Here is a 21,651-nt window from a genome sequence, read left to right as displayed (position 1 = left end):
AAGTAGCGTCAAGACAGGGCGGAAGTAGCGGCGGAAGCGGCTCTGCGGACCGAAATGGGGGAGAAAAAAGCGTCAGGTACCGGCGGGGCCGCGCCGCGGGGCCTCCTCGCGGCCTTGTCCCGGGCTCCGAACCCCCGGGGGGGTCCCGGTGTCGGTGGGAGGCCGTGGGGGGGGCTCTCGGTGACTTGAGGGGGGGTCCCGGTGCCCCCCGGTGCCCCCCCGGTACCGGTTCAGGGCCTTATGGAGGGCTCCCGGTGCCTCAGGGCAGCCCTAGGAGGGCCTCGGGGGGCTCTCGGTGACCCGGGGAGGGGTCCCGGTGCCCCCCCGATATTCCTCCGGTGTCCCCCGGTGCCCCCCGGTACCGGTTCAGGGCCCTGTTGAGGGCTCCCGGTGACCCACCACAGCCTCAGGGGGCTCTCGGCGACCCGGGGAGGGGTCCCGGTGCCCCCCGGTACCCCCCAGTGCCCCCCGGTTTCCCCCGCTGTCCCCCGGTACCGGTTTCGGGCCCTTTGGAGGGCTTCCGGTGACCCAGAACAGCCCCGGGAGGGCCTCGGGGGTCTCTCGGTGACCTGGGGAGGGTTCCCGGTGCCCCCCCAGTATCCCCCGGTGCCCCCCGGTACCAGTTCAGGGCCTTGTGGAGGGTTCCCGGTGACCCAGGGCAGCCCCAGGAAATTCTGGAGGGTCTCTCGGTGACCTGAGGGGGGGGGTCCCAGTGTCCCCCCGGTTCCCCCAGTACCCCCCCCAGTATCCCCCAGTCCCTCCCCGGTATCCCCCAGTGCCTCCCAGTAGCTCTCGGTTCCCCCCGGTACCAGTTCAGGGCCCTTTGGAGGGCTCCCGGTGACCCACCACAGCCTCGGGGGGCTCTTGGTGATCTGGGGGGGGGGGGTCCCGGTGCCCCCCCCCCGGTATCCCCTGGTGCCTTCCGGTACCAGCCAGGGCCCCATAGAGGACTCCCTGTGTCCCACCACAGCCTCGGGGGGGCTTTCAGTGACCGGGACTCAGCTCTTTCGGTAACTGGGGAGCTGGGGGTGGCTCGCGGTACCGGGGCTTGATTCCCGTTAACGGCGCCCGGTTTCAGGCCGGGTACCGGAGGCGGCGCAGCGGCGGGTCCTGGACCGGGCGACGCGGCAGCGGCGGCTGAACCGGCAGCTGGAGGCCCTGGAGAACGACAACTTCGGCGACGACCCCCAGGCGGGGCTGCCCCGGCCCGGCAAACGCCTCCCCCACTTCGCCGACACCGCCGAAACCGGTACCGGGGGGTCCCCGGGGAAACCCCCCCGGGGCTTGGGGGAGGGTCCTTGGGGGTTTTTTGGGGGTCCCATGGCGGTTTTTGGGGTCTCCGTAGGGAAGAAGAAGAAGAAGACGCGCGGGGGACCACTTCAAGCTGCGTTTCCGGAAGAACTTCCAGGCGCTGCTGGAGGAGCAGGTGGAGGAGTCTGGGGGGGTCTTGGGGGTCCTGAAGGGGTTTAGGGGGTTCCTGAGGGCATCCTGAGGGGCTTGGGGGGGTCCTGAGAGGGATTTGGTCGTCCTGAGGGGGTCTGAGGCGGGGGGGGGGGGGGGGGGGGGGGGAGTCCTGAGGGGGTCCTGAGGGGGCTATGGGGGCTCTGAGAGGGGGCTGGGGTGAGGTTTTGGGGGGTGCTGGGGGAGGTTTGGGGGGTCCTGGGGGGAGGTTTGGGGGCGGTTGGGGGGTCCTGAGGGAGTCCCGGGAGGGGTTGGGGGGTCCTGAGGGAGTCCCGGGAGGGGTTGGGGGGTCCTGAGGGAGTCCCGGGAGGGGTTGGGGAGTCCTGAGGGAGTCCCGGGAGGGGTTGGGGGGTCCTGAGGGGGTCCCAGGAGGGGTTGGGGAGTCCTGAGGGGGTCCTGGGGGGTGGTTGGGGGTCCTGAGGGGGTCCTGGGGGGAGTTTGGGGACCCTGAGGGAGTCCTGAGGGGGGGGTTGGGGGTCCTGAGAGGAGATTGGGGGTCCTAAGGGGAGGCTGCAGGGGGAGTTGGGGGGTCCTGAGGGGGTTTTGGTGGTTCTGAGGGGGGGCTGGGAGGGGGTTGGGGATCCTGAGAGGGGACTTGGGGGGGGCTTTGGGGTCCTGTAGGAGGTTTGGGGGGTTTTGGGGGTCCTGAGGGGAGCTGCAGGGGGTTTTGGTGGTCCGGGGGGGGGGTTGGGGGGGTTCTGGGAGTGTTTGGGGGATGCATTGGGGCTTAAAGGGGGTTCTTGGGGTGGTCCTGGAGCTTTTGGGGGTCCTCAGGTGTGCTTGGGGGGCTTTTGGGGGCTTTTTGGGGAATAAACCTGGAATGGGTCTGGTGAAGGCTTACGGGGAGAGTTTTGGGGTCCCAGCAAGGACCGGGGTCTTGGGGGATTATTCTGGGGGGTCTTGGAGGTCAGATTGGGGGTTCTGCGACCTCCACGGGGCACGTTTGGGGTGCTTTTCGGGATGATTTGGGGCTGTTTAGGGCTGTGGAGGGATTCCTGGGTGCGATTTTGAGAGTTTTGATTGGTTTTCGTGTTTCTGCCCCAGAACCTGAGCGCAGCCGAAGCCCCCAACTACGTCTCGGCGTGCGCAGCCCCCTCGCGCCTGCCCCAGCGCCACTTCTGCGCCGTCTGCGGCTTCCCCTCGGCCTACACCTGCGTCACCTGCGGCGCCCGCTACTGCTCCAGCCGCTGCCTGGGCACCCACCAGGACACCCGGTACGGGGATATGGGGACATGGGGGGCACCAGGACACCCAGCATGGGGACAGTGGGGACATGGGGGTATGGGGGAATGGACGAGGACACCTGGTATGGGGACACTGGGGACATGGGGATATGGGGGATGGACCAGGACACCCAGTTTGGAGGCACTGGGGACATAGGTGATGCACCAGGACATCTGGTTTGAGGATGTGGGGAACTGGGGACGCACCAGGACACCCAGTACGGGGACACTGGGGACATGGGGTTATGGAGGATGGACAAGGACACCCAGTATGGGGACATAGAGGATGCAAAAGGACACGTGGTGTGGGGACACTGGGGACACGGGGCCCTGGGGATGCACCAGGACACCCAGTATGGGGACACCGGGGACATGGGGATGTGGGGGACGCACCAGGACACCCGGTACAGGGGGACAGGGACATGGGGACAGCCCCTGCTGCTGTCAGAGGACACCCCAGGACCGTCAGTACGGGGACACATGGGGCGGGCACTGGGACAGAGCCGGGGGGGGGGGACACAGGGGCACTCCCTGACCCCCGCCTCTCCCTGCAGGTGCCTGAAGTGGACGGTGTGACGGGGACGCTGCCACCACCCTGGGGACAATAAAGGGACTCGTGCGCCACCCTCTGCACTCGTCTGTGCTCTGTGGACCAGGTCCATGCCCCCTCCCCTTTAAGACATCTCCTAAGTTCAAGATGGCCGACCTGCTGTGGACTGGGTCTGTGTCTCTCCTCCTCTTTAAGACGCCTCCAACCCAAAACCAAGATGGCCGACCTTGGATGGACTAGGTCTGTGTCCCCCCTCCCCTTTAAGACTCCCCTGAGGCCAAATCCAAGATGGCCGACCTTGGATGGACTAGGTCTGTGTCCCCCCTCCCCTTTAAGACTCCCCCAAGTCCAAATCCAAGATGGCCGACCTTGTATGGACTAGGTCTGTGTCCCCCCACTCCTTTAAGACACCCCCAAGTCCAAATCCAAGATGGCCGACCTTGTATGGACTAGGTCTGTGTCCCCCCTCCCCTTTAAGACTCCCCTGAGGCCAAATCCAAGATGGCCGACCTTGGATGGACTAGGTCTGTGTCCCCCCACTCCTTTAAGACACCCCCAAGTCCAAATCCAAGATGGCCGACCTTGTATGGACTAGGTCTGTGTCCCCCCTCCCCTTTAAGACTCCCCTGAGGCCAAATCCAAGATGGCCGACCTTGTATGGACTAGGTCTGTGTCCCCCCTCCCCTTTAAGACTCCCCCAAGTCCAAATCCAAGATGGCCGACCTTGTATGGACTAGGTCTGTGTCCCCCCTCCCCTTTAAGACTCCCCCAAGTCCAAATCCAAGATGGCCGACCTAATACGGACCAGGTTTGTGTCTCCCCTCCCCTTTAAGAAACCCGCAAGTAGAAAACCAAGATGGCCGACCTTGTATGGACTATATCTCTGTCCCCCCGCCCCTTTAAGACACCCCCAAGTCTAAATCCAAGATGGCCGACCTTGGATGGACCCGGTCCGGGCCGCCCTCCTCTGGACCCGCCCTCCCCTTTAGGACCCGCCCACGTAGGAACCAAGATGGCCGCCTTGGCGCATTGCCCCTTTGGGAGCCGAGAACTTTTGGTTTTTTGTCTACAGACAAATATCCCGGGGGGCGGGGCCCGAGCTGGCCCCGCCCCTTTACGATACATTTTCGGTCTACGGAGAAATATTCCTGCAAGATGGCCGCCGCGGGCGGCCCTTTGGGGCGGGGGGGGGCACGTAGGGACACAAAATGGGGGGTGGGTGGCCCCGCCCCCTTTGAGACCACGCCCCCTTAAGAAGCCCCGCCCTTCGAGGAAGCCCCGCCCCTTCAAGGGCATTTTGTGTCCCTGACAAAAAAGCCCCGCCCGCCTCTGCCTTCCCCTTTAAGAGCGGGGGAGGGGCTTCCTGTGACGTCACTGGCCCGGGGGGTGGGGGCAGGGCAACCAATCAGCACGCTGGCCCCTCCCCGCCGGGCTGGGAGGACCAATCCCAGCATGCCGCGGGCTCGGCCTGGTCCCGTGCTGCACCGCTTCCAAGATGGCCGCCGTCCCAGCATGCCGTGCGCCCTCGGCGATGTCCCATGATGCCCCGGGGCCGGGGGGGGCTGGCTGCGGGAGGGAAAAGTGGCCCAGAATGCACCGGGGCGCCGCTCTGGGCCTACTGAGGATCATAGAGTGGGGCGAGGAGACGCTCTAGCTGCGTCTTTGTGGTTTTTGGGGTCATAGAGAGGCGCTCTGGAGGCACAGAGAGGCTGCTCTCTATGGTCTGGAGGACTCAATGCCCTCTGTGACCATAGAGATGGGCACTCTGGTTGTGCAGAGCGGCACCCTTGGGGCAACTCTATGGTCTGGAGGACTCAATACACTCCATTGCTCTGTGACCATAGAGAAGGGTGCTCTGGTGGTGCAGAGCGGCACCCTAGCTACAACTCTATGGTCTGGAGGACTGTGTGGGATTACCAGTGGGGGGCCACGATTGGCAGGGCCATTTTGTGGGCGTGGCAGCGACGGGGCAGGCGTGGCCTGGTTGGATGGGGTGCGGTGGGTGTGGCTTGGGGGTGGGCGTGGCCTCACCTGGCCCCTCCCCCTGGGGGCTATTTGAGCACCTGCCCCGGCCGCGCCTTCTCCAGCTTGCGGCGCCGCTCGGCCGGGATCTCGTCCAGACTGATGCCGTGGTTGCTGGCCCTGGGGAGGGACAAAAAAAGGGGGGGGGGGGGGGGGGTGGCACCAGAACCCCCCACCCCCCATCCCTGACCCTCAACCCCTGGAGGGAGGACCCTGGCGTCGTGGGGGGTCCTGTGCCCCGCCAATGCTCCCCCAGGGTTGTTGGGTGCCCCCCCCGTGGGACCCAGCTGTGCCCCCCCCCAGTTTCCCTAGGACCCAAGGACCCATGTATCCCCCCCCCTCCCCAAAAGATCCCAGGTGCTCCCCTTCCCCTATAGGACCCAGGTGCCCCCCATGGGAACCAGGTTCCCCCCCCAGCTCCAAGGTACCCACCGACCCCATAAGACCCAGGTTCCACCCCATGGGACCCAGATTCCCTTCCCCCCCCCCAGCTCCCAGGTGTCCCCCACCCCTTAGGATCCAGGTGCCACCCATGGGACCCAGCTGCCCCTCCCTCCAGCTCCCAGGTGCTCCCCCCACCCCTATAGGACCCAGATAACCCCCCCCCCTCCCCCCATGGGACCTCGGTGCCTCTCTGCCCCTATAGGATCCAGGTATCCCCCTAGCTCCCAGGTGCCCCCCCCATCCCTATAGGACCCAGGTGCCCCCCCATGGGTCCCATGTGTCCCCCCAGCTTCCAGGTGCCCCCCCCGATCCCATAGGACCCAGGTGCCCCCAGACACACCCCTATATGGACCCAGGAGCCCCCCGCTCACCCCGGCAGCAGGTCAGGGGGCGTGGGGATGGGCTTGGTGAAGCCCTCGCGCCCCACCAGCCAGTACGTGTCCTCCACACCCTTCCCCTGTGGGACGGCCGCGTCATGGGGCAGCAGGGCAACAGGGGCAGGCGGGGACAATAGTCGTGATAGAGACAGTGGGGGGCAATAGTCACGATAAAGGAGCAGTGGAGTGGGCAATAGTCGTGATAAAGGGGCAACAGTGGGCAATAGTCATGATAAAGGGAGAATGGGGGACAATAGTCACGATAAAGGGGCAATAGATTGGGGAATAGTCATGATAAAGGGGTGATAGAGTGGGCAATAGTCACAATAAAGGGGCAGTACAGTGGGCAATAGTCCTGATAAAGGGGCAATAGTCGTGATAAAGAGACAATGGAGGGCAATAGTCACAATAAAGGAGCAATAGAGTGGGCAATAGTCATGACAAAAAGGCAATGGGGGACAATAGTCGTGATAAAGGTGCAATAAAGTGGACAATCGTCATGATAAAGCGGCAATAGTTGGCAATAGTCGTGATAAAGAGGCAATGGGGGGCAATAGTCACAATTAAAAAGGGCGATAGAACAGGCAATAGTCATGATAAAGAGGCAATAGAATGGGCAATAGTCATGATAAAGGGGACAATAATCATGATATAGGGGTGTTAGTTACAATAGGGTGGACAATAGTCATGATTAAGGGGCAATGGGGGGGCAATACTCATGATAAAGGGGTAATAGTTGTGATAAAGGGGCAACAGAGGGGCATTAGGGGGCAATAGTTGTGATAAAGAGGCAATAGTCATGATAATAGAGGCATTGGGGTAATGGGGGGCAATAAGGCAGCAGTAGGGGCAAATATGGGGGCAACGAGGGGGCATGGAGGAATGGGGGGGGGCGACGGAGGCAATTAAGGGGCAATAAGGGGAGGCAATAGAAGTGGTAAAGGGGTCTTGGGGCAACATGAAGGGCAATAAGAGCCCAGGGGGCAATAAGGGGTGGCAGTAAGAAGGATACGAGGGTGATAAGGGAACAATGAGGGGTAATAAGGGGTCATGGGGCAATAAGGGGGGCAATTAATGGAGAAATTAGGGGAAATGTGGGGCAACAAGGGGACAATAGGGAAATAAAGGGACACTAAGTGGAAAATAGGGGCAATAAGGGGAGCGTGGGGGGGTTGGGTGAAAAGAGGAGGTCTGGGGGCACTTGGGGGGCATGGGGGGGGGCTCTACGAGGGTCCGGAGGGACACTGAGGACCCGAGGGGCACCTTGAGCTCAGTCTTGCCCCGGATGTCCAGCTTGAAGCCCTCCCGTAGCGCCCGTAGGATGGCCACCGTGCGGGCATTGACGTGGATCCGGTATGCTGCGGGGACATGGGTGTCACCGGGGCCACCCCAGGACCCCCCTGTGTCACCCCATGTCACCCCATGTCACCCCGTGTCACCCCATCCTCCCACGTCCCTCCATTGTCCGTGCTACCACGTCCATGGGACACGGGGTCGGGGGGGGGGGACGCATGGCAGGACGTGTGGCGGAACCCATGGGGACATAAATGAGTGGGGGACATGAGGACATGAGGACATGCACAGGTGGAGGACATACGTGGAGGACACATGGGGACACATGGAGGATACATAGGGACACATGGAGGACATGTGGAGGACACATGGGGACATGTGTGAAGGACACGTGTGGAGGATGCATAGAGGCATGGATGTGGATGACACATGGGGACACACATGGAGGACACTTGGGGACACCTGACGTGCCACCACGCACACACAGAGGGGACATTTGGGGTGGGGGCACTCACGCAGGCCCGTGGACTCCATGCGTGACGCTGTGTTCACGGTGTCCCCAAAGAGGCAGTAGCGCGGCATGGTGAGACCCACGACGCCGGCCACGCAGGGCCCTGCAAAGGGGCGGGGCCTCAGGGGGTGTGGTCACGGGGTGTGATCGCGATGGGCGTGGTCACGATGGGGCGTGGTTATGGGGGCGTGGTCACAAGAGGTCATGGAGGGGAAGGTGTGGCCAGCGGGTCATGGCCACGTTGACTGTTGGCCAACAGATGACGCAGTCTCCGTGGGGATGTGGCCAGGAAAGGGAGTGTCTGGAGGGGGTGTGGCCAATGAGGGCGTGTCCAGGGGGAGGGGGGCGTGGCCTTACCAGAGTGGAGGCCAATGCGGATGCGGACGGGCACCTCAGGCATGTGGCGCATCTTGAAGGTGCCAACGGAGCTGAGGATGTCGAGGGACATGTTGGCGATCTCACCGGCGTGGCGGTTCCCGTTGCGCTTGGGCAGCCCCGAGGCCACCATGTAGGCGTCCCCGATGGTCTCCACCTGCGGGGATGGGGCCGTGGGGGGGGGGACACGGGGCAAGTCACAGCGGGGCCACGGCCACCAGGGTCCCCACCTCAATGCTGATGGTGGCCTCGGCTATGGGTTGTGGAAAAAGGCATGGAGGTGGCCACAGTGTGGTGTGTTCCTTGGTGGCCATCAGTGCCATCATGACACGGATACCACCAGGCATCTACATCACCTTGGAGGTGTCACTGAGGACCCTGGGGACCCATAACCACGTTTGCTTGGTGACCGTGTCCCATATCTGCAGGGTGAGGTGGTCAAAACACGACCACCTCTGGTGGGCCAATGGCCTCCAGTGCTGCGGGGTGAACGCATCCCCTTGTAGATGTCACTGAGGACCATGGGGACCCCTGGACACAGACGTTTGGTGGCCACATTTCATGTTGGGAGCTGGCCAAAGCCCAGCTGTGACCCATGGGGCCCCTGCACCGGTGTCCTAGGATGTCTCCGTCACCTTGTAGACGTCGTGGGAGCCGATGATGGCATCGAAGAGGGTGTAGAGGTCGTTGAGGAGGTCGACCACCTCAATGGGCTCGCTCATGGCCGAGATGGTGGTGAAGCCCACGATGTCGCTGAAGTAGAGCGTCACCTCCTCGAAGTACTCGGGCTCCACAGGGGTGCCCATCTTCAGCGCCTCAGCCACCGACCTGCATGGGGGGACAGTGGGGTTCCCCAAATTCCCAGGATCCCCAAATTTTCACCGTACCCCAAAGGAGATCCACTTGTCCTGCATGGACTTCCAGCCACCGACTGACTGTGGCCACAGAAAGCAAAGGGACCATGGGGACAGGGCAGGACTGGGAGATCCTGATGTCCCCCATCTCAGGGCACATAGATGGGGTCTGTGGGGACGTGACCATATAGTCCCCAGTGGCCATATCTGCCCTCTCCACCCCTACAGACCTGGGGTAGGGTCAATCGATCGTGGTCAACACCAACCCATCCCCAATGGCCACCTTCTCCAGCCCCTTGGGGTCACAGCCAACCCTTATCTGTCCTCCAGAACCATGGCCACTGCCTCTATCCCCACGGACCCGTATGGGGTCTATGTGGCCACAGCCAACCCCAACCACATCCGAGCCCCAAATGCCGCCCCAGAGACCCACGGGGGTAACATCTGGGTGAGGAGCTTGTCGGTCTTCTGCTTCTCAATCTCCAGCTCCTCCGTGCGCTCGCGGATGAGGTCCTCCAGGTTGCTGGAGTACTGCTCCAGCATGCGCAACATGGAGTCGATGATGTTGGTCTTCCGGCCCTTGTTGATGCTCTTGAACTACCGTGAAACCCCACAAAGTTGGGTCAGTCCCACCCAAAACCCCACCCAAAGTTGGGTCAGTCCCACCCAACCCTATGTGCTGTGTCCCGTATCATCTCGTACCGGTCCCACCCAACCCCGTACCTACCTCCAGGTTTGGTCCATCCCAACCCCAAAACTAAGGTCCCACAGGCCACCATGCTGCTCCCATGCTTCATCCCATCCCATCCCATCGCACCCATCCCATCCCCATCCCCATCCCATCCCATCCCACCCCACCCATCCCACCCCGTCCCACCTGGTCGAAGATCTGGTCGATGGTGGGCCGCCTCTCGGGCTGCTCGCTCCAGCACTGCTTCATCAGGTGGATGCACTCCAGCGGCGCCTGGTCAGCTGACACCGCCGGGCGGCACAGCGGGGGAGGCCGTGTCACCTTCTCGATGATCTCTGGGGACACACATGTCACCGGGAGGGGTGGTGGTGGTGGAGGTCCAGGTGGGGTGGGTTGGGTGGTGGTAGAAACGTTGGGGTGGTCGGTGAGGGGTGTCCTGTATAGCACGGGGTGTCAATTGGATGGCCCAGGGGTGTCTGGGGAAGGGCCTGGAGATGCCTGGGGGAGGTTTTGGGGGAGTCAAGGGATTGAGGGAACCCAGAGAGGGGTACGGGGGGTTCCGGAGGTGTTTGGAGGAGATCCTGGGGTCTCTAAGGGGGTTCCTGAGGTAGTGCCAGAAGCTCTGGAGGGGCTGTCCATGGGGTGTTCTGGTGGGACTGGTGACGCTGGTGGAGGTTACTGCTGGCACTGGGGGGCAGTACCTTCAGGGGGCAGTCCCAGCATGCAGTAGGGGCCGCTGCGGCAGATCACCTCCTGCATGATGATGCCGATGCCATAGATGTCACCCCGGAAGGAGCCACGACGCTCCAGCGCCGCGTCCCGCAGCAGCTCTGGCGCCGTCCACAGTCGCTCTGGGAGAGGGTGGGGCCACGCTCAGACACGCCCTCTCCACCACGGCCCCGCCCCCTCAACCTCCAGGCCCCACCCCTTGCAGCCAGGACCCATGGGTGGTGAAGCCCACCATGGATGGTGTGGTCACCCAACTGGTATGGCTAGGCCACGCCCCCAATGGAAAGCCACACCCATCATGGGCTCCACCCACAGCTGGGAGTAGCCACGCCCCTGTCTGCAAGCCCCACCCCCAGGCACCATGGCCCCACCCCCAGTTTAGAAGCACCTCCCCCATGCTGCACCCAACACCGAGCCCCAGGTTGGCTCAAAAGCCCTGCCCACAACCCAGAGGCCCCGCCCACATTCCTGACCCCGCCCCTCAGCCCAGGCCCCACCCCTCCACCCAGCTCTCATCCCCCACCCACCCATAGGCCCCGCCTCCACCCATAGAACCCGCCTCCACCCCATAGTCCCCGCCTCCACCCCATAGATCCCACGTCATCCCATTGGCCCAGCCTCCTTCTCCTGGCCTCCCACCCATGACCAAGCCCCGCCCCATCCCCACAAGCCACATCCCCGGATTTAGACCATGCCCATCGCACATGCACCCCCCCATAAAGTCCCACCCTCACCCTGTGCCTTTGGGGTGGGGGTGTGCACCCGCTGGGCCTCCAGCAGCTCGTTGTAGCCGTGGTCGGTGACCTTCAGCACGAAGCGCCCGTCCACCACGCAGTTACGGGACTTGAGGCGCCCGTGGACCACGTCGCGGTGGTGCAGGTACCGCATGCCCTGCCGGACAGACGGACACGGCAGCGTCACCATCACCCATCGCTATCATCGTCAGCACAGCTGGGAAAGGAGGCGTGCACCTTGGCCACCACCACCGTGGTCACCACCATAAGTAACTTGACAGCCACCACCACCATGGCCACCATCACCATGGTCATCACCGCCTTGGTCATCACCGCCATGGTCATCATCACCATGGTCATCACCACCACGGTCATCGCACCATGGCCACCACCACCATGGCCATCACCACCATGGTCACCACTACCATGGCCACTACCATGGCATTGCCCTGGCATAACCATAATCACCCCCACCATGGCCACCATCATCATGGCTATCACCATGGCCACTGTCGTGTCATTGCCCTGGCATCACCATGACCACTACCACCATGGTCACTGTCATGGTATTGCCCTGGCACCACCATGATCACCAGCCACCATGGCCACCATCACGCATACCACCCAGGGACCTTCACCACAGACACCACAATGGCCACCACAGTCACCATCAAAGTTGCCACCATGACTATCACCACCATGGCCACCGGTAGAGCCATCACCATGCCTCCTGCCACCACCATCACCAAGGCCACCACCATCACCACCACCACCACAAACCATGGCAACCACCAAGACATAGGTAACCAGCATCACCACCCACATGGTTACTATGCTTGCTGCCACGGACACCACTGCTCCCCCCCGTCACCTTGATGAGGTCGATGAGGAGGGAAGACTTGAACATCCAGTCCAGCTTCATGTCCTCGTTGCGCAGCAGGTCCTCCAGGCTGCCCCGGGAGCAGTGCTCCGAGACAATGGCGAAGATGCCGCAGTCAGTGGAAGAAGCCCAGGAAGAGGTTGACGTTCTCATGGCGCAGGTCACGCAGCTGCCCCGGGGCCAGAGAACACGTGGGACAGGGCCTGGCATTGTCCCCCATGGCCTGACATTGTCCCCTTTTCCCTGATGTTCGTCTCCCAATAGGCCAGCATTGTCCCCCATGACCCAGCGTTGTCCCCATGGCCCAGCATTGTCATCCATGGCCCAACACTGTCACCCCAACCCTTTGTTGTCCTCCATGACCCAGCATTGTCCCCATTGCCCCACATTGTCCTCTATGGCCCAATGTCGTCCATGACCCAGCATTGTCATCCATGACCCAACGTTGTTTCCATGACCCAACGTCATCTCCATAACCCAACATTGTCCCCATGTCCCCATGATCCCATGACCCAACGTGGTCCCCATGACCCAGCGTTGTCCCCATAACTCAACATTGTCCCCATGACCCAAGCTTTGTCCCAATGACCCCCAATGCCGGCCCCCTGACCCAATGTCATCCCCATGACCCAATGTTGCCCCCATAACTCAACACCATCCCCATGACCCAACGTCATCCCCATGATCCAACGTCATCCCCATGACCCAACATCATCCTCATGACCCAACATCATCCTCATGACCCAACGACGTCCCCGTTGACCCAAAATGGTCTCCACAGCCCCTCACCTTGCAGAAAGCCAGCTTGGTGGCTGGCTTCACCTCACTGTGCTGATCTCCAGGGGAACTTCTTGAGCCAGACCCAGTCGCCCTGGGGGAGCGGAGCCGGTGATGCCTCACCCCCATCTCCTTCCTCCTCCTCCACCAGCAGCCCCAACCCAACACCCAACCCTCATACAAGCCACTAGAAAATCCCCTCTCATTTGTCTGTCCTCAAGGAGGGGTGGTCAAAAGCCACCCGATCCCTCTCTTTGACCCCCCTCCAGCACCCTGGTTGGGGCCACCACGGGGGGACACCAAGGTGGTGGACTGGGGATGGGGTGAGACTTGAGGGCAAATATGGGGGAAAAACAGTGGGTTTTGTGCTTTCGACTTACCTGCACGGAGGCGACAAGGCCCTGTTGGTTAAACAAAAGGAGGAGGAGGGGGAGGTGGCTGTTGCCCGCCGGGGTTTCGGCTCCCTGCGGGAAAGGGCAGGAAGCAGCTGTCAATCATGGCCCCCAGAGCTGTCAATCATCTGGCCGGGATGTGGGGTGGGGGAGCTGGGGGTCTGTTCCCCCCCCCAGCCCTTCAGTGGTGGAGGGGGGAACAGGGGTGTCCCCACAGAGGTGGCCCTGCCTTGTCGCCCCCGGAGGTGGCAGGTGGTGGTGGTGGGATGGGGTAAGGTAACGGGAAGGGTGACGTGGGGAGGGGAGGGAACACACAGGGAGGGTGACACGGGGATGTCCTACCTCGGCGATGGCCACGTTGGTGGCGTCGGGGGCTGCGGTCACGCTTCGGATGCTCTTGGTGTCCCCACCGCTGCGGCCGGCCAGGCTTGTGCGGCTGCCATCCACCTGTGGCATGGGGATGGGTCAGGATATGGCCCATGGGGACATGCGGGACATGGCACCCATGGAGACATGTCACTCGAGGGGGTACATCAACCACGGGGACCCACCAGCCCGTGGATGTTCTCCCAGGTGCTGGGGGAGACCTCAGGCCATGGGAATGCATCACCCATTGGGACACGTCTCCCATGGGGGCCCAGCACCCGTGGATCTCCTCCCAAGGTTCAAGTTGGACATGGGGGCAAAGCCAGGCTATGGGGACCCATCATACATGGAGACACGTCACCAGTGGGGACCCTCAGCCCCCAGGAGGCCCAGCTTGGTCACAGGGACACCACAGGGACACATCACCCATGAAGACATGTCATCCATGGGGACACATCACCCATGGGCACCTCACAGTCCCTAGATCCCCTCCCCGAGGCCATCGTGGTCATGGGGAAGACACCAGGTTGTGGGGACACATCACCCATGGGACCCTGCCACTCGGGGGAGCATGGGACCCATGAAGTCCCACCAGCCCATGCATCTCCTCCCGAGATCCACGGAGAGATGTCAGGCCGTGGAGACACATCAACTATAGGGACATGTCACCCATGGGGGCCCACCAACCTATGGAGATGCAGCTCCTGTAGGAAACCATCATCCATAGGGACACGTCACCCATGGGGCGCCACCAGCCCATGGTTCCCCTCCCAAGGCTGAGCGTGACCATGGGGCATAGCATTGCCTTTCCAGACACTACTTGGGCCACTGAGTCCCCAAGCCACCGTGGCTCCTACAGAAATCCCCCCTCACCACCAAGCCCCCCCAGACCCTCACCCGCTTGTTGCTCTGGGTGTTGATGAAGGTCAGGTCCTCCATGGTGAGGATGATCTTGTTGGGCCCTTTCATCAGCTGGGCCTGCTGGATGCGACGTCTGCAGGGAGGGGACATGGAAGCTGCTGGGGTGCCCACATGGGGGATCCCGAGGTCTCTCCTGAGCCCCACGGCACCTTATGGGGTGGTGGCACCAACCTGATGAAGCAGGCGAGGGCAGCCCCTGCTGCGATGAGGGCGGAGACGAGGACGAAAATGAGGAGGACGAAGGTGGCGTCCACCCCTGAGGTGGAGAGGGGAAGAGGTGGAGTGGTGCCACGGCCCAGAGGAGCCACCCACAGCCTCCTGGAGAGGGCCATGGCCACCTAAGCCCACCCATGACCACTCATGACCACCTATGGATGTGCTCTGTGGCCACCTGTGGTCACCTACAGCCACCCGAGGGATGGAGGGATGGAGGCATGGGTGGGTGGATGGATGGATGGAGGACGGATGGATGGAGGGATGGAGGGATGGATGGAGGGATGGATGGATTAAGAGATGGGTGGATGGAGAGAAGGAAGGATGGAAAGATGGATGGATGAAAGAACAGGTGGATGGACAAAGGGTCAGATGGAGGGAGGAAGGGAGGGAGGGAGGGAGGGAGGGAGGGAAGGATGGAGGAAGGAAGGAAGGAAGGAAGGAAGGAAGGAAGGAAGGAAGGAAGGAAGAAATGGGTGGATGGACAGAAGGAGGGATGGAAATATGGGTACATGAAGGAACAGATGGGTGGACAAAGGGTCAGATGGACGGATGGATGAAGGAACAGATGGATGAGTGGACAGATGGCTGAAGGAATAGATGGATGAACAGAGGGATGAAGGGCTGGGTGGAGGGATGGAGGAAGGAAGGGATTGAGGATGGACAGAGAGATGGACAAGCAGAGGCTGGAAGTCTAGAGGGACAGACAGACACACACCAAGCCATCCGGCTGGTTGACCAACTCAGCTCAGACAGCGAGACCAAGAGACCCACACGGGCCCAGCCAGACAAACGGACACAAAGCGGGAAAGGAGCCCCCTGCTCACCCCCGTTGCAGATGGAGCCCGACTCAAACCAGCACCCCGAGTCCGTGCCGGGGCTGGAGCCGTGGGGCCAGTGGACGGAGTGGCTGCGGTAGCCCAGCCCTCGCGTGCCGGGCTCCAGCCCGTAGACCGGCCACAGCCGATCGCCTTTGCCGTCCGTGTCCAGCACCACGTAGGGGACGCTGACGTCCCCGTCCTCGGTGATGGAGAAGGGCTGGCAGAAGCCCTCCAGGTGGAAGCCACGGGCGTGCTCGGCCACACTGGTGCCCATCACCCAGCGGCCCGTGCGCCGCGTGGCCTCCACCGCGTTGGCCAGGAAGTAGATGGAGTTGTAGATGGTGGCAAAGAGTGGGTGGACCTGTGGGGGGAGAGGAGGTGTCGGGGGGGTGTCGAGGTGGCACCCGTGGGGCGACGACATGAGCTTGGCCACCTCCACCCAAGCCTGTTGGCCATGGTCAACTCTGCTCAGTGTTTGGCTTCCTTCATCCAACTCCCATTGGCTACCGCCATCTCTGCCCACCTCCCATTGGCTACCATCACCTTCATCCCCCTCCCGTTGGCCATGACCAATGCCTACGGGCTGCTGTCACCTCCACCCAACTCCTGTTGGCCATGACCACCACCTACGGGATGCTGTCACCTCTACCCAACTCCCCTGGGGATACGTCCACCACCATCTGCCCCATCCCATGTCTGACCCATGGCCCTGATGGCTCCGATCGCCCACCCCTGCCCCAAAGCTGGCCCCCCCCCCAACCCCGTGGCTGTGGCTCCCACACCACCTGCATGGGGTCGATGTGCGCTGGGATCTCGTAGGCCTCCTGGGCCTGGCGCAGGGCCTCGTGGAAGCTGGCATCGGGCGAGTCAATGGTGATGGTGAGCACGGCGTCGTAGGCCAGGCGCAGCTTGCTGCTGTTGGCCAGGATGGGGTAGGGCACGTGGTGGTAGGGCAGGGGGAAGGTGAGCGCGTCGTAGGGGATGAAGACGTAGGTGCCGTCGGTCATGCCCATGTCCTCCGCCTTCTCCAGGAGCACCCGCTGCTCCTCGCCGCCCAGCAGCACCGAGTGCATGCACATCACCACCACTGCACGGGGGGGGGTGCGGGTGAGCCATGGTGGGGGCACTGCACCCATGGGAGCCCCCCGGCCAACCTCCAAGTGGCACACGTGTGGATCTTCCCCATCCAGGCCCACCCGCTGCATGTTCCATCCATCCACCTCCATCTGCATCCATCCTTCCTCTCCTACCTCCTCCATCTCCATCTCCTCTTCCTCCGTCCATCCATGCCCGCCATCTCCATCCATCTTTTCTCCATCCGTCCTTCCTCCACCCATCCATGCCCATGTCTCCATCCATCCTTCCTCTCCCACCTCCTCCATTTCCATCCACTCTTCCTCCACACAGCCGTGCCCACCTCCTTTACCTCCATCCATCCTTCACGACTGGTTGCTACCCATCCTTCCTCCACCCATCCATGCCCATATCTCCACCCATCTTTCTTCCATCTACCACCTCCACCCATCCTCCCTCCACTCACTTCACCCATCCGTCCTCCATCCACCACCTCCACCCATCTGTCCTCCATTCACCATCTCCATCCATCCATCCACCCACCCACCCATCCATCTACTCATCCATCCTTCCTCCACCCACCCACCTCCATCCATCCATCATCCATCCACCTCCATCCATCTGTCCTCCATCCATCCATGCTCTCTCCACCCGTCCTCCATCCACCCACCCGCCTCCACCCAACCATCCTCCCCTCACACCTCCCCCCCCTCCTCCCTCCCCCCACACCCCCCACCTCCCCCCTTCCAACCCCCACCCCACCCCCTTACCTCTGACCCCGTCAGCCCGCTGCACCCTCCTCAAGGCCTCGCGGGCCTTGTCCTCCCGGTCCCCGGCGGTGACGACGACGGTGACGGGGAGCCCCCGCGCCCGCAGGTCCTGGGCCAGGCCCTGCCCCACCTCTCGCCACAGGTCCTGGGGGGCCGTGACCACGGCCACGTGGGCCCAGCGGAAGAACCGGAGGACGGCGTGGAGCACCCTGCCGGGAGCTGGCATGGGGACCACCAACGTGTCCAAGCCCTCGATGTCGCCCACACATGCCCAGGAGACCACGGGCTTGTTCCACACCGCTGCCAGGAGCCCAGCAGCCCCGCACGTGGCCGGGTTGAGGGGGCCCACCAGCCCCGTGGCGTAGCGCTCGGCATTGAGCAGCCCCGCCACGGCCTCGGGGGTCCGGCACGCCTCGGCCAAGACCACCGCGTCCCACCAGTAGCCTCCATTGAGCGTCGGGTCGCGGTTGAGGCGGGCCACGGCCAAGCGGGAGGCCACCTCGGGCAAGGCCCGGGCCACGAGGGGGTCGCAAGCCCACGGGCCCATCACCCCCACCTTGAAGGTGGCCCCCCGGGTCAGGGGTGGGCAAGGGAGGAGGAGGAGGAGGAGGAGGAGGAGGAGGAGGTGAGGAGGCCACCGGGGGTGGTGGGAGAGGCGGAGGAGGAAGCTGGTGGAGACAGCACCGCGGCGGGAGGAGGCGGCATGGGGGGTGACAGCGCCAGGGGAGATGCCACTATGAGAGGTGCCACCACTGGAGGTGCCACCATGGGAGGTGCCACCACCATGGGAGATGCCACTGGAGGAGGTGCCACCACTGGAGATGCCACCACCGTGGTAGATGCCACCACCATGGGAGGTGCCACCACTTTGAGAGGTGCCACCATTGGAGATGCCACCGCCATGGAAGATGCCACCTTGATAGGTGCCACCACCATGGAAGGTGCCACCGCCATGGGAGGTGCCACTGTGGGAGATGCCGGTGGTGTGGGTGACACAGCCGCCATGGGAGATGCCACCACTGTAGGACGAGCTGCTGGTTGGGGAAACAGAACCGTGAGAGATGCCACCACGGGAAATGCCACCACTGGAGATGTCAACCACCATGGGAGAGGAGGTTAAGGGAGGTGCCACCACCAGGGGACACGCTGTCGTGGGAGATGCGACAGCTGCAGGAGATGCTGTTGTGGGAGATGCCACCACCATGGAGATGCCACCAGCGTGGCAGAAGCCAAGAGATGGAAAGTCCTCGTGGGCAATGCCACCGTGGGAAGTGTCATGGCAGGAGACACCACTGGGGCAGAAGCCACCGCAGAAAAAGTCACCATGGGAGATGCCACCACAGGAGATGTCACCGTGAGAGATGTCACCACGGGAGATGTCACCGTGGGTGATGCCACCATGGGAGATGCCACCATGGGAGATGTCACCGTAGGAGATGCCACCATGGGAGATGCCACTGTGGAAGATGTCATGGTGGGAGATGCCACCACGGGAAACGTCACCGTGGGAGACGTCACAATAGCAGATGTCACCATGGGAAATGTCACCGTTGGAGATGCCGCCATGGGAGATGCCACCATGGGAGGTGTCACCGTGGCAGATGCCACCACGGGAGGTGTCACCGTGGGGCTGCATGGTCCCGGGGTGGGCCAGGGACGCTTGGTGCCGCTGTGGGGGGGTCCTCAGGGCCTTGGGGGCCGCACCGGGAGGCGCCGGGGGGGCTCTGGCGATGCCACCATGGTGGGACGGGGACCGGGGGCTGCGCAGGGCCAGGGGCCCCCACCTGCGGGAGAGAGGGGTTAAAACCAGAGGGGGGTCCTTGGGGGGGGGGTCCTGACCCCTGGGCGTGCTCCCCCCCTCGGGGCCCCCACCTGCAGGAGAGAGGGGGTGAGAATGGGGGGAGGGGTTTGGGGGGGGGCCAGACCCCTGTGGGTGCTACCCCCGGCCCCAGCACCCCCAACTCCTGTTTTTTTTTTTTTGGGGGGGGGGGGGGGGAAGAGGAAGGGGGTGGGGAGACTGCCCAGCCCCCCCCCTCCCTTCCCATCATGCCCCACGGCCCCGTTAATCCCCGGGGGGGGTAAAACCGGGATTATCCCTGACCCCCCCGGGGCCCCCCCCCGCTCCAGGGCAGGGCAGGGCTCGGGGCCACGTGTGGGGGTGGGGGGGGTCGGGGGGGGGGGGGTAGCAGGGAGAGGGCCCACACCGTGACATTCCCCACCCGTGAACCCCCACTGTGACACCCCCACCCCTAGGACACCCCCACCCGTGTCACCCCCCCACCCCTGGGACACCCGCGCTGTGACACCCGCACCCCCGGTTGTCACCCGCACCCGTGTGTCACTTCCAGCTGGGTGACAGCCGTGTGACGCCCCCCGCGTGACAGTTTGCACACCCGTGTGTCACCCACAGCCGCGGGACACCCCACGTGTCACCTCACAGCCACGTGCACCTGCACACCCGCACACCTGTGTGACACCCGGGTCACGCTGTGTGTCACCCGCACTCCGTGACACCCACACCGACGTGTCACCCACAGCCGTGTGACACCCGCACAGCCGCATGTCACCCACAGCCGGCGACACGCTCACACCCATAATGACACCCATGTGTCCAGCCACACCGCGTGTCACCCACACCCGTGTGACACCCGCGTGTCACCCATACTCACGTGTCACACCCGTGTGACACCCTCACACCCCTGTGACACCCACATGTCACCCACACCCGTGTCCACCCCACACTCGTGTGACACTCGCTGTGACACCCTCACAACCGTGTGCCACCCCGCGTGTCACCCATACTCACGTGTCACACCCGGTGACACCCTCACCCCCCTGTGACAACCCACATGTCACCCACACCGTGTCACCCACACTCGTGTGACACTCGTGTGACACCCTCACAGCCGTGTGACACCCGCGTGGTCACCCACCCACGTGTCACCCCACACCCGTGTGCCACCCGCGTGGCCCCGGCGCTGCCCTATCCCCCCCCCCCCCCCGGTTAATTTCTGGCCCCTTCATCCCTGCGGCCGGGTCACCCCCCACGGGTGCCCCCCCCCCCCGCATGTGCCCCCCCCAACACGCGTGTGCCCCCCCACATATGTGTGCCCCCCCTCCCCCCCCAAAACATGTGCCTCCCCCCAGCCTTGCAGGGACCCCTGGGGGGGGTCCCATGTCCCGGAGGGGGTCATTGGGGGGGTCCCAGGCCCCGTAATTTAGGATCGGGGTGGGGGGGCACCCAAAGAGGGCACCCAGGGGACTGGGGGGGGGGGGGCACATCGGGGCACCCAAGGGTGGGGGGAGGCAGGTATTGGAGTTTCCAGGTTATTGGGGGGGGTCACAGGTCTTGGGGGGGGGGTCACAGTGTTTTGGAGGGGGGGGTCACAGGTTTTGGAGGGGGGGTTCACAGGTTTTAGGGGGGGTCACAGGTTTATGGGGGGGTCCCAAATTTTAGGGGGTGGGTCACAGGTTTTGGGGGGGTGCCAGGTTTTGAAGGGGGGTCCAGATTTTGAGGGGGGGGTCCAGGTTTAAGGGGGAGGTCCCAGGTTTTGGGGGGGGGAGAAGGAAGCCGGGTGTCCGGGGGGGGGCAGGTGCTGGGGGGAGAATTGGGTGTCGGGGGGGGGGGAGGGGGCAAGTGATGGGGGGGGAGGACCCAGATGTCCGTGAGGGGGGCAGTCCCCACATGTCGGGGGGGGGGGGAGGGTCAAGATATTGGGGGGTGGTCCCAACTGGGGGGGGGGTCGACAAAATATTTGGGGGGGGTCCCCGGTGATTGGGGGTGGGTCCAGGGGGGCGCACAGAGTTGTTTGGGGTCACCCAAGTGTTTCGGGGGGGGAGGTCCCAGAGGTATTATGGGGTGGTCCCAGGTGTTATGGGGGGGGGTTTCTAGTGGTTATTGGGAGGGGGGGGGTCCCAGGTGCACGGGGGGAGGCGGGTCCCAGGTTGCTGTGGGGTGGGAGTCAGCGGTGAGCGGGGTCGGGGCGGGGGCGTGTACCTACCTTGTTTCCCAGTGCCCCCCCTGGGTGGGTGCTTGTGCCGGGTGGGGGGGGGGCCAATGCCCCCCAGGCGCCTGGCGTGCACCGCGCTGGCGGCTGCCCCCAGGGTGCCCCGTGCTGCGGGCCCGCGGTGGGGGGGGGGGCACACTAATCCGCCCCCCCCCCCTCTGCCTCC

At 63.5% G+C, this 21,651-nt stretch overlaps 2 protein-coding genes across 2 annotated transcripts; one reads left to right on the top strand and one right to left on the bottom strand.

The window, feature by feature from the left end:
* Window positions 1–6: 6 nt before the first annotated feature.
* Window positions 7–3,308, top strand: ZNHIT1 (zinc finger HIT-type containing 1). The gene is given in 6 exon segments (XM_035572593.2): window positions 7–76; window positions 1,079–1,249; window positions 1,346–1,368; window positions 1,370–1,426; window positions 2,506–2,675; window positions 3,239–3,308. Coding segments are annotated over 6 exon segments (465 nt in total). The 5' UTR covers window positions 7–54; the 3' UTR covers window positions 3,261–3,308.
* Window positions 3,309–5,285: 1,977 nt separating this feature from the next.
* On the bottom strand, window positions 5,286–18,583 carry LOC118261678 (retinal guanylyl cyclase 1-like). The gene is given in 21 exon segments (XM_035572594.2): window positions 5,286–5,376; window positions 6,072–6,157; window positions 7,341–7,435; window positions 7,886–7,984; window positions 8,239–8,413; window positions 8,892–9,084; window positions 9,544–9,707; window positions 9,988–10,136; window positions 10,503–10,652; window positions 11,265–11,421; window positions 12,136–12,261; window positions 12,263–12,313; window positions 12,934–12,987; window positions 12,989–13,015; window positions 13,302–13,385; window positions 13,656–13,760; window positions 14,577–14,673; window positions 14,772–14,856; window positions 15,641–15,995; window positions 16,420–16,721; window positions 17,479–18,583. Coding segments are annotated over 21 exon segments (3,750 nt in total).
* Between the last annotated feature and the right edge of the window lie 3,068 nt (window positions 18,584–21,651).

The sequence above is a fragment of the Cygnus atratus genome, unplaced genomic scaffold (assembly GCF_013377495.2).
Source record: "Cygnus atratus isolate AKBS03 ecotype Queensland, Australia unplaced genomic scaffold, CAtr_DNAZoo_HiC_assembly HiC_scaffold_228, whole genome shotgun sequence".
Classification (NCBI taxonomy): domain Eukaryota; kingdom Metazoa; phylum Chordata; class Aves; order Anseriformes; family Anatidae; genus Cygnus; species Cygnus atratus.
The sequence above is the reverse complement of the archived record's forward strand: the minus strand, read 5'-3'. Positions and strand labels throughout refer to the sequence as shown.